An 11,977-nucleotide genomic window follows, 5' to 3' on the forward strand; every position below is an offset into this window, starting at 1 on the left:
GTGATGCAAGCTATTTCACTCAATGTTTTTCCTTCTTTATGCAAGTCAAGGTTGTTATAATAGTAAAAAATACTAGTGGAGGCTTTGAGTAAATTGTTGATACTCATAATACTTCTAAGACTTTTGTACAGCAATATATATATACATATTTAGATATATACACACACAGATGCCAACGGCTACGATTTGTTCGTAGCAGCTACTATTTTGGAGGTTTTGCTATGGCGCTACTGTGAAGGGGTACAATACTACGATTTTTATTAAATAAATACATGGTTATTATTATTGATTTCTTAGCAGACACCCTTATCCAGGGCGACCTACAATTGTTACAAGATATCACATTATTTTTACATACAATTACATTATTTTTTACACATTATTTTTACATATAATTACACATTGATACAGTTGGGTTTTTACTGGAGTAATCTAGGTAAAGTACCTTGCTCAAGGGTACACCACCTGGGATTGAACCCACGACCCTCCAGTCAAGAGTCTAGAGCCCTGACCACTACTCCACAAGTACTTGAAACTGTCACACACACTTGTGATGCTCAGCGCTGGATCCCGGATCTTGTGGCTTTTAAGGAAGGCTATTCCACTGCCAACCGTGGACAGGAGTTCCCAGGGGGCGGCGCACAACTCACCAATCACCAGCGACCCCTGTCCTCCGACACTGCAGCTCTGGGTTGGCTGCATGGCAGGTCTGCAGAATGAAAAGAAGTGGTCAGCTGACGGCACACATTTCGGAGGACAGCGTGTGTTCGTCTTCGCCGCTCCCGAGTCAATGCAGAGTGGTAGCAGCGAGATGAGCCTAAATACAATTGGCCATTTCAAATTGGGAGCAAAACAGGGTAAAATAAATTGGCAACTACTAAATGAAAAAAAAAAAAATTAGGATGAGTTATCAGTTGAGTTTTTTAACACAGACTTAGCTGGGCCATCTTTTGAAGACCTCTGTGAAGCTGACTGCTGGTGCTGTATTTAGAACCTCTGGTTTGGATGACTGTCCTTTCTTTGTTCTGTTTTGTATTTTAAAACATACCTCTTTGCAGGAAGGTAAGCATAATCATGAATTTATATCTCACCTATATTGAAGCATGATGCTGTAAGATAGGATTATTTTTAGCTTTAGAGAGGTTGTTAAACTGTATGCATTCGTGTAAATGGGTGCCTTAGACTGCCTGAGGTGCGTAATGTAGCCATGTTGATTTATATATTATTAATGCTGTTAGTTTGCAAAGACACCAGACTGCCTGTCTATCAGCTAGGATTCGAAGTAGGTCTGCGATCACTCGATCCATTTAAACATTAATAAACCGAAGGAGTGAATGTATACTCTGATTTGTTCAACTTTGCTTACCCGAGTCTGTGATTATTCTTGATTAACTGTTGTCTGGGTATGTGAACATCTTTAAGCCAGTACACGAACAACGCACTACAGGAGTTTATGCAATCTTCAATCTAGAGAATTAAAGAAGTGCACAAACGTGACAGTTCAGTACATGTTTATTGTAAACTCTTTAAAACATGCAGAAGTATTGGTCTTCATTTATCATACCCTAATTAGGGCAATTTATAGACTAATATATCATTTAGTCGTATTAGTCAAGTCATCCAGTCTGTTTGTCCATTTTAAACTAAGCCAAATTGGCTGCTTGTTCTCAGGGATATGTAAATCACATTATACCAGGTTACAAACCTCCATATTTAGAAACAATTTTACAAATTAATGTACAATCCTTTGCTCATTCACAAAAATAAATGTTACTTCAGATTTTGCCTTTTGCAGCCATTGATTTCATATGGTAACCGCATTTATAAGTTTTATTAATACAGCCAGGTTGTGCCTGTTGTAGTAGACATTTGGGATCATGATCCGGTAGTTTAATGCTGGAGGGCAGTTAGGGAACTCTTATAAAACACTTAGTCGACCTCTTGTTTTAATTTTCTGACCTTTGAAAAAATAGCATACTATTATATGAGTGATTTTTTAAAATTATTTTTAAACAGTCTCGTCTCCATTTCTACTACTGTTTGTTTCTTAACCTATGCTATATACATCTTTAAAAAGGGGGCAATCACAGTTATTATAAAAAAAGCTTTTTTCTTCAGTTATTTTACTTGTTAGCCAATATAGATTGTTCTTTAACCAAAGGGATGGAATAAAATGCATAGTTAAAAGGAGGGGAGGATATAAAGACTTTTTTTTTTTGGTCTACACAGGCTAGTTTGAAATTAATAGTTTCATTTTGGAATTTCAAATACAAATGCAGAAGGCTCAGTATAGATGACAGAAAGTTTAACACATTTCCAAACTCAACCTTCTTACAACATCATTCTTGTATATACTTGTTTGTAAGCGATTGTGATTTGCCAGCATTGCTTCTGAAACTGAACACTGAAAGAGCTGTTTTGTAAATCCCCTCCATAATCAAATCATTTTTTTTCTCTTAGTGATTATCAATAATTTAATGTAGTGTGTTTGTAAAATGATTCAAGGTTTTAATAAAACAATGTAAAAGTGCAGCAGCACTGGAAAAGCTGGCAGCAGTCAAAGGGTTACGACAATACAGAGTGACTTTAAAACGCCTGTAATTATTAAATTTGGAAAATGAGCGCTGTAGTAGTATGTGACATATTTCCAAATTTGGGATACTCATGTGTTAAAACAATGTTTTAACACATGAGTTAATTAAAGAATACTAAGTCTGTTTTTATAGCCAAAATACATTTGTAGATTTATAAAGAATGCTGTTGGGCAGTTTTTATGAGCAAACTTTATGTATAATATATATGCCGAGAGAAGAGCAACATGAAATGCCACATAGCTTCTCCCTTTTTAGCATATAGCTGGAGGTATTCATACCATAGGGGTTCATTTTTACCGATGCCCCATCATGCAGACTCTGGGCCTTCCTATAAACAGAACAATATTGTATTCTTTTTTATTTAATCTTTTTGCCATCATTATTTTATAAATGTTTTTGCCCCCCACCTCCCCCTGTCTAATCCAAGTTTATTTTTTTAATTTGGACAATCCAATTATGGTACAAGCAGATCGATGATCTACAGTAATTAAATAGCCTTCGAGAGCCAGAGAATGGGTTACTGGGGACTATACTGCGCCAAAAATAGATGCAGTTTGTATCCCATAAAATGAAAATGCAAATTGTTATGTTTAGCTGTATTGGTCCTGAGATAACAACAAAGAAACATTGCTCAAGATTATATATTTTTATTGGACCAACATACTGTAGGAGTGGAAAGTATAAGTAAAAGTATAAATAAATATATATATAAAGTATAATAAAAGTGGACAGAAAGCTGAGAAGATAGAAGTGATGCATACATATTTCACATGTCCAATATCATGTCTAACACACAAGTTACAAATGGGTGGATTATGTCTGGGTTGGTGGTTTGGTTTTTATATTGTCTGTGTTTCGCATAGGGTATTACTATTTAAAAAAAACAATCCCCAAATAATCCCCTCCAAAATCCCACTCATTTATTATGACTCATTTCTGTCTGGTACAAGACTTGCTTGCAGGTGCAGAAGATCATCTATTGCTTTATTGCTTAAGCACAGTTGAATATGACTTCAAAGGCAAACAATTAGCAGGGCTCATGTGGCAGAATCCTTTCATTCACATTAAATATCAGTATCTTATGTCTTATCTGTGTATCCAAGTGAGCTGGCTAGAAAAAAAAAAACAATTTTAGTAGAATACACAACTACATATGTTGATTACTGTAGTAATTTTATTTGCTGGCCTCCCATATACTCGCATGTCATGACCCAGCTACATCGATAAGGAGGAAGCTGGAAAACTGGCCTTTAACACTAGAAACTCTGAAGTATAGCCCAACAGATGCAATTCAAATGACTGAAATAGGAACCAAGGCTGGACCAGACAGAATCAGGAATTGGTATAATAAATCATGAATGTTTGTCTTAAGGGCATGGAGAAAATAATTTGCTAAATTGGCTGTTACTTCACTTGTGATGTAAAGAATTTTATAAAAGAAAGCCCCTCTGCTTTTTACTTGTATTTTGTGACATTTACAGTCATTTGTCTTGCTCCTGTTGATCTAGATGCCAAATGCAACACAAAACTATCTTTAAATTATATTTTGTGTACGTACTGTAACTTGTTGCCTTCTTATGCACAAGTATGCATTAACATTTAAATACAAATATATACAAGTACGTATTTATGTTATCTTTTAAAGACACCCTAAAACAATATCTAATCCAGTCCTACTGGCTTTCTAATATTGTTGTTGGTACAGATTTAAAGAGGTAAGCTAAATACTACTTCATACTGACATGCCATTGATTATTGAACCTGGTTAGAGGAAAACAGATTGGTCTCACTCAAGTTTACTCTTTCTGGCTAAATAATTGTGACAGGATCAGTCCATACTGACAGATTATTTGGTCTTTTCAGACACAGCAGTTGGCACAGTTTATAGATTTGCACTGTAAAAAAAATGCAGAAAGATTGTAAAACATATCTAGTCTCAATTTATCAATCATTTGATTATGCCAAATATGTATTGAGACCCCAGAAAAATCTGGAAGATTTGGGTCTATACTGTTATTATGTACAATTGCAATGGGTCATTATCCACTGCTTGTGTCGGCTAAGGATAAAAGTGATCTGCTAAAGGACAGCGCCACTGAAATATAGAAATCAGAGGGAGAGTCCTTTACATTATATCATGTTAATGCATCTATCAGTTTCATACTACATTTAGTGGGGAAGGTAAGGTACAGAAATATACAGTATGCATGTTAGTCTGTGATCCATACATAATTTAGGGATTAAGCTTCTACAAGAGCACATCCATTTGATGTAAAAGTAATACATGTGGACTCACTGACACTGTTCCTAATGAAACAGCAGTCTTGAGCACATGCCAACGAACAGCTACTTTTAGTCCCCTTCCTAGTCAGATCTACTTCTCAATTTGCAGGTAACTGAAACTGTTTTGTAACAGGACATGTAGTTTTATCATAATACATGCCATTTTTATCAATAAGTTATGATTGGATCAAACGTTGTTGGGCAAAGGCCACTCTCTGAAGCAGTCAAGATTCTATAACTGGCGAGTACTCTTAGTCCCTCCGGCCACAGTGCTGATTCCAACCCTTCTCCTTGTTATGTATGGGGAGGTGTGTTTAGAGCGTGTCTGAGTGTGAAAATGCCGATATAAGAAATCATAAAATAGACAGCAAGTAAAACTTCAATTGATTTTCATCACTGTGAGCGTGGTGTTGTGGAGAAGAGAAAATATTACGTTCATTGAACTGTTGTACACTGTTTTTCCCTTAATAAAATTCAGTATAAATGTGCACTGTTGAAAATCCATTCTGAATGATTTATTGTTGTAACGAGTTGTCTTCGAACAGTGTTGTAAATTCTTAGCGGGTCAGTTAGTGTTTTGGTCAAGTTTTAAAGTCAACTCAACCAGTCTATGGATGAATCCAAAGTGAGTTATAACGTTCTTGTGATATCTCACATGTTCTTGTCATTTCTTACGTTGTTCTGATCGTTAAAATCGTGCACTGTTTACTGCTACTAACCATAGTTACAGTATTATATTGAAAATTAATTATTGCAAACATTTGGTTACATGTATCATAGAGGCTACATTATGAATTAAATGATTTGCAATTTCACTATCTGCAACCAAAATACTGGTTTGAGAATATATTTAGTTAATTGCTTCATTGCTGTAAAGCACGTTTCAAACAGAAAATAAACTATTGCTACATTCATTACTTAACAATAAAACGATATTCACTTCGACAACATTGGTCAATCTATATACGGACACACACACAACGCATTCAAATCTAAAAAGCTGAACTATGTTCCCCCCCAATAATTTGTGCAGTAGCAGCTTCAGCACCCCGGACAGCTTCCTGCTTTCCCTCTCCCAATCAGTCTACTTCGTAATTCTACTCCTGAATTATCATTACATTATTTTAGCAACAGGGCTAGCACGTTTTACACCCATGTATGTTAAAGTTATTGTTATTTAGTAATTGTATATTGAATATATGTATTTATGTGTGTATGTATTCGCTTTGCTGTCAGTTACATGAATGTATTGCTTTTGCACACGTTTTACCTGTTACTTTTCTTGACATACATGCATGCCAGTAATTATTAGGCTACATTAAAGAACTGTGTATCAGATGTGGATTCGCCCCTAAGGTGAAGGTGATAATTGTATGTAATATTCCTCTGCTGCTTCTTATTAAGTGTCAGTACTGTCTGACAGATAACTCCTGTTTAAATACGTCTATTTATTTATTTCACGTTTTTCGCTCTTGATTCAATGTCTAGGTTTTCTTTTTTAAATATACAATAATACTATATATATATATATATATATATATATATATATATATATATATATATATATATATATATATATATATGTATATATATATAATTTCCTTCCATTATTAGTATTTTTTTCTTTATTTTAATTATGCATTTTGCTCTATCAGTAGGAAGTTGTAACTTATTACATACTCCCTGTGACTTGGCTTTTTCTAGCCAACGGCAAAGTTATGGATGATTCATATAATTTTGCAACCCTAACCTTCCAAAAATAACTAAATAGCGCATCCCTATTTAACTGTCGTTTTCTGATATCACCCTTATTTATCTAGTGTTTGAAAGGACTCCTTCAATTTACAAGCAGTACATGCACTTGCACTGACGTCAATGGAGCTGTCTTGGATGTATATATACATTCTGCACGGAGCTATCGATTCAAATATCCATCAAGCAGGACTTTTCTGATAGAGTTCTGGGTTCTTCCTTCCAAGCTTGTGTGGAAAACGTTGTGATAATCTTCTACAGGGAATTTAGTAAGTTGATTATTTTATTGTGACTTGGAGCCGTTGCTACGGTTTTTTTTTTAAGAGGTTGAAAGGTACAATTAGCTGTGTGCAAGAGGGATTTTGTACAGAAGTTGTGTTTTTAGAAGTTGTCTGTGATTTTAAACAATCGCACAAAACGGAAAATAGGTAAATAAATGTATATAGCAGTTTAGTGTGTGTGTGTGTGTGTGTGTGTGTGTGTGTGTATATGTATGTATGTATATATATATATATATATATATATATATATATATATATATATATATATATATATATATATATATATATATATATATGCGCATTGGTGTATGTAATGTAATAGAATTCCCGAACTTAAACTGTATGATACAACATAATATTTATTTATACGGTATCATGAACACACATCCTAAACTGAAATGTAAGATTGCTTATAGACCTATAATTATCAGGATTGCATAACAATCGTTGTGCATTGGTTTTTTACATTTCCTTTGTAAAGAATTATAACTTTTGAGTTGTATTAGAAACCATTGTGATTCATGTTTATTAGTTTAAATAATGAAGTTCAAGGTGATACTTCATTACAGTAGATGCAGTACAACTTTGAATGCACTAAAACTAAACCTAGTTGTTCACCTTGTCAGTGTTCCAGGATCAGTGTATTCCAATTCTCTAGTTATGTATTTAAACATTTATAATTCCTGAATAATAATTCTTCTTCTTCTTCTTCTTCTTCTTCTTCTTCTTCTTCTTCTTCTTCTTCTTCTTCTTCTTCTTCTTCTTCTTCTTCTTCTTCTTCTTCTTCTTCTTCTTGTTAGTTTTAACTTTTTGTAGTTACTTCTCTATTTTTTAAGTGAAGGTTCGGGGATAAAACATTCTAACAGATCAAAATCTTAGGATAATTAACCTACAAAGTTATTACAATATTTGGATTGTATTTCACCAGCTCACTTTGTGTCACTTGGAAGGGTGGAGTTCAGTTAAGAATATGGACAGGGGTTTATGTATTTTTCTTTTTTAACTTTTCTTTAGGCTACATACTGTTATGTTAAATGTACATTTGCTTTGTGTTGTGCTTTGTTTTCTCTTCAGACCTAGAATATTCAACAGCATCCAGCATGAAGACAACTATTTTGGTTTTGCTAATAGCCAGTATATTACTAGTGTCTCAAATTCCTCCCGGTGTCTGCCGTCCCATGGGTACAAACACCTTTAACCGTCATGGATACAAGATCCAGGACGACCACGTCTTGGTAAAGTCTGGTGATAATGCTATGTCCTACCTCGTGGGAGAAAAGCTGCTGAGGTATTTGGAAAGAAACCCCAGATTTCATCAAAACCTCTCTCAACTACTTCCTGACGACGTTCAGTTTGTGAAAGTGCTGTCCACAAAAGGCTTGGCTCATCCCGCGAACAACATACAGGTGGTCGACGGAGGAGAGCCCTCGAGGGAGGTCAGGCTCGAAGACTTTTCAGAGCTCTCAAAGAGGGCCGAAGACCCTCCCATCTCTATCGATCTCACATTCCACCTCTTGAGAAACATGATTGAGATTGCAAGGATCGAAAGCCAGAAGGAACAGGCAGAGCTGAATCGCAAATATTTGGACGAGGTTGGCAAATGATAGCATCAACGTAGGAAAATAAAAAGGTTCTCACGAATGAGCGATTCGCCACGGCACTGCCATGTACATACCCATGGTATGACATGTGTTCATGTTAACCTTATTGCTAAGCCTAACGTTATACATCATGTTCATTACACTAGCTTCATTGAAGCTTTTGTGGAAATTGGTGTTCATTAAGGTGGGCTTTGATTTTGGGGGTGAATATGAAACACATGTCAGACACTTACATTAAATATTTTATTTGCCTTTATTGTAGAGGGAAAAAAGGGTAGGTTATATTAAAAATGTAATTAAATAAGTAAACATGCAGTTGAGGTTATGTTAAGAATTAAGCACCTCATTTGGCAAGTTGTTTTTTTTTTACTGATTAACATCAGAGCTGAAGAAAGAGAAGAAATGGCTTTGATACCAATTGTGTTTTATGTTTACAGTGTTGGAGAATTATACATTGTGATTGAATGTACGAAATGCAAAAGTAAAATATAAGCAATGTTGCTAATGTATTAATTAAGTAAAAAAAAAAAAAAATAATAATTAAACTTGCCCCAGGTAGAAAATGCAATATAACTATTCAAAGTTTTGTTTGGTCTTAAACAATACGTGTGGTAGACGGGCACAATAAGTAAAATACAAACTACTATGCTTTAAATTTTGATGTGTAAACATTTTCTAAGTGTTTCATCCCAGCTCTTTTGCTAACTAACCTACTTTTTTGGACCCTCACATTGTTGTGTGAGTGGAAATATGTTGCTGTTAATATCCCTTGAAAAATGGTACATTGGATTATAATTTTGGTCAGGTTTCACAATGTATGCCCCTTAGACTTAAGCTTCTCTATACAGTATACTGTGTATGGCATGAATATTTTACATCTTGGGAGGTGGTATACTTGCAAGATATGTGTTAAAATGTAAGGACAACACAAATGTGCTTTCCTTAAATCAAACACACAATGTATACAGAACCTATGAACATTACTCAAGTTGTGGTATGGTTACAAGACCTTTAATTATTACATTTTCAAAGTGATTAAAGGGTGTTTAAACACTAATTAAGTAATTTTCTTCTTACTACAACCACTGTAGGATCTCCTCTGACAGCTTGGAAAGTCCTTATGTGTCATTGCTAAGGGTTGCAGGTTTGAATAGTGGTTAAGATTTAGAGGCTGTTTCTTTCTATAATTGTAAATGGGCATGATGTATGGCAGTGCCTATGGCTTCCTGGTGAGACTTTTATATTTTTCTTGAACAAATTCATTTCAAACTCCATATCCATCCCTTTGCCCTAAAAGCCACTACCTTTCCACCAAACCAATGCACTATTCAGATGTCTAAAGCATGCTTGTATAAAAAAGTGATAGTTTGTGAATTGTTTTACTGAAACATAATAAAAATTCATACACAGTTGTTTAGCAGTAAAGCTTTTTGCCATTTATATTTTGTAATAAAAAAAAATCTGAAAGAAATGTCTGTCGACTCTGTCAAAATCACTTAAATTAGGGCACTGTAATAAAGGAAATTATTTCTGCTTTACTGATCAGGATATATGCATGTCATCTGTCTGTCAATACACACTAGAGAGTGCTTTATTGTGGGACACTGGGGCAACAACGCAAACAAAAATGGCACATTTATCTTACAGCTAGTTGAAATTATTATACAAGATTAAGACTGCATGTATGATGATTGTGTGAGATCATTGACACTAAGAGTACACAACACAAATACCTTATTTTGTAACATCTGTGAATTGCTTCATCTCAAAGTCTTATCTTGAATAATAGTGTTTTGATAATCCAGTATCATGAAAGGGCTTCTTCTTTTCCTCTTAATCTTAATGGAGTGATCTGAAATGTAGTCTCCCCAGTGGCCCAACAGTTTTACAAAACTATTTGCGTGTTTGCAAGAGTTATTTTTTGTTGTTGTTGTTTTTGTGGAAAATTACTATAAATGGTGCAAACTTCACACATGTATGGATACTGCTTGCAATGCACAAGCTTAATTTGCTGGACTCCTGTTTTGAGTGGTGTTATCTTTCTTTATCTACAGTACCTGTCTGCAGTTTTCAATGGAGCTCTCTTTCCTAGATCTTTATACAGGTCCACAGTGTTCAAGTTAAATGCTCAACTCTACACAGCTGACGTGAGCTGAATAGGATTTTTCAAAATAACTCCCAGCAGGCAATAACACCTAAATACCACAGTCTGGGTTTTAAAGACGAAAAACTGATTGGAGAGTGCTAAGGTGCATGTGCAAGAAGCCATTGCAAGGGGAAAAACAGCAGGTTTGTATTCATGGTGTAAGTAAGATGTCTGTAAATGACTGCACATTGCCAATTGCTGTATTAATAAGTTTCCATTTATTGATTCCAATAGTCACACGTTATACACATATAGCTTAAACATTGTTGTTAGACACAGCAAAGTAGCAACTAGTTATGAACAGAAATCAGATAGTGATCAACTACCTAATTTTCTGGAAGAAAGCTCAGGTACAGCGAAGGTCTGTCATCAGGAAAGGATTCAGGTAATTTTTCTCGCTGGCACGAATGAATGCCTGTCTTCTATATCTTGCCTCTGTGTGCGTGTGAAACTGAACTTTATGAACTCTGCTTACACTTTGTATTTCCTAACAATATCTAAACACTATACATTTCATGGCATGAATTACAACTTTGTTCCAGACACAGAACATACATCTCTTCTACAGAAGATCAAATGTACCCCACTTTATCCATTCCTTGCTCCTCTGTATCCTGAGTTGGGAAAGATCCTCCCACCTTGCAGCTGTGTGGAGCCACGGTGTTAAGTGTGCTCACAATATTGGTTTAACCTTCGTTGACATGAAGTGCTTTGCACTTGCCCAATATATCTTGCCCTATGACTGTCAAGATGATACACTTTCACCATTGTGCACATCTTCTGCTTAGTTTTCTTTTACTGCTCCCTTACATTCTATGACGAGTGTTTCTTAGTTACTTAGTTTCTTAGTAATTACACACGTGTTTTGTTTTTTTTTTTGGTCATAAGTCTATGTTTAGGTGCTTGGACTATGGGTATGTTCTGTAGGCTAGAGATGTCTTTATAGAAGTAAACACCAGCACCATTTACTGCAAAGCCGTGTGCTGCAAGAGGATACATGTGGCAGATGACTAGATTCTTCTTCAATAAAGACACTTTGGGTGATACGCCTCTGTCACAAATATCTATGGCAGGCACCTAGAACAACAATTACTGCAAACGTCATAAAAAGGTAAGGACAGTAAAAAAAAGTTTTTATAAATTTGGAACTACGTACTTTTAAAATATCCCAGTTAAATTGTATTTAGGGGTGTAAGGGAAACAGAAAGGGCTCAGTTACAGAAAGGGTAATTATAGCAGCATTTGTTAACATTACTAAATTAAACAAGTCATGTTTTATCATTACAGCAGTGATCCGACAATGCCAGGATTTGTAGACTT

At 35.1% G+C, this 11,977-nt stretch overlaps 1 protein-coding gene across 1 annotated transcript; it reads left to right on the plus strand.

Moving 5' to 3' along the window:
* The first annotated feature begins 6,577 nt into the window (after positions 1–6,577).
* On the plus strand, positions 6,578–10,010 carry uts1 (urotensin 1). Its single transcript, XM_034019257.3, has 2 exons — positions 6,578–6,898; positions 7,985–10,010. Exon 2 carries the CDS (start codon positions 8,011–8,013, stop codon positions 8,512–8,514), a length of 504 nt encoding a protein of 167 aa, XP_033875148.1. The 5' UTR covers positions 6,578–6,898; positions 7,985–8,010; the 3' UTR covers positions 8,515–10,010.
* Positions 10,011–11,977: the final 1,967 nt, after the last annotated feature.

This window comes from Acipenser ruthenus, chromosome 6, assembly GCF_902713425.1.
Source record: "Acipenser ruthenus chromosome 6, fAciRut3.2 maternal haplotype, whole genome shotgun sequence".
NCBI lineage: Eukaryota > Metazoa > Chordata > Actinopteri > Acipenseriformes > Acipenseridae > Acipenser > Acipenser ruthenus.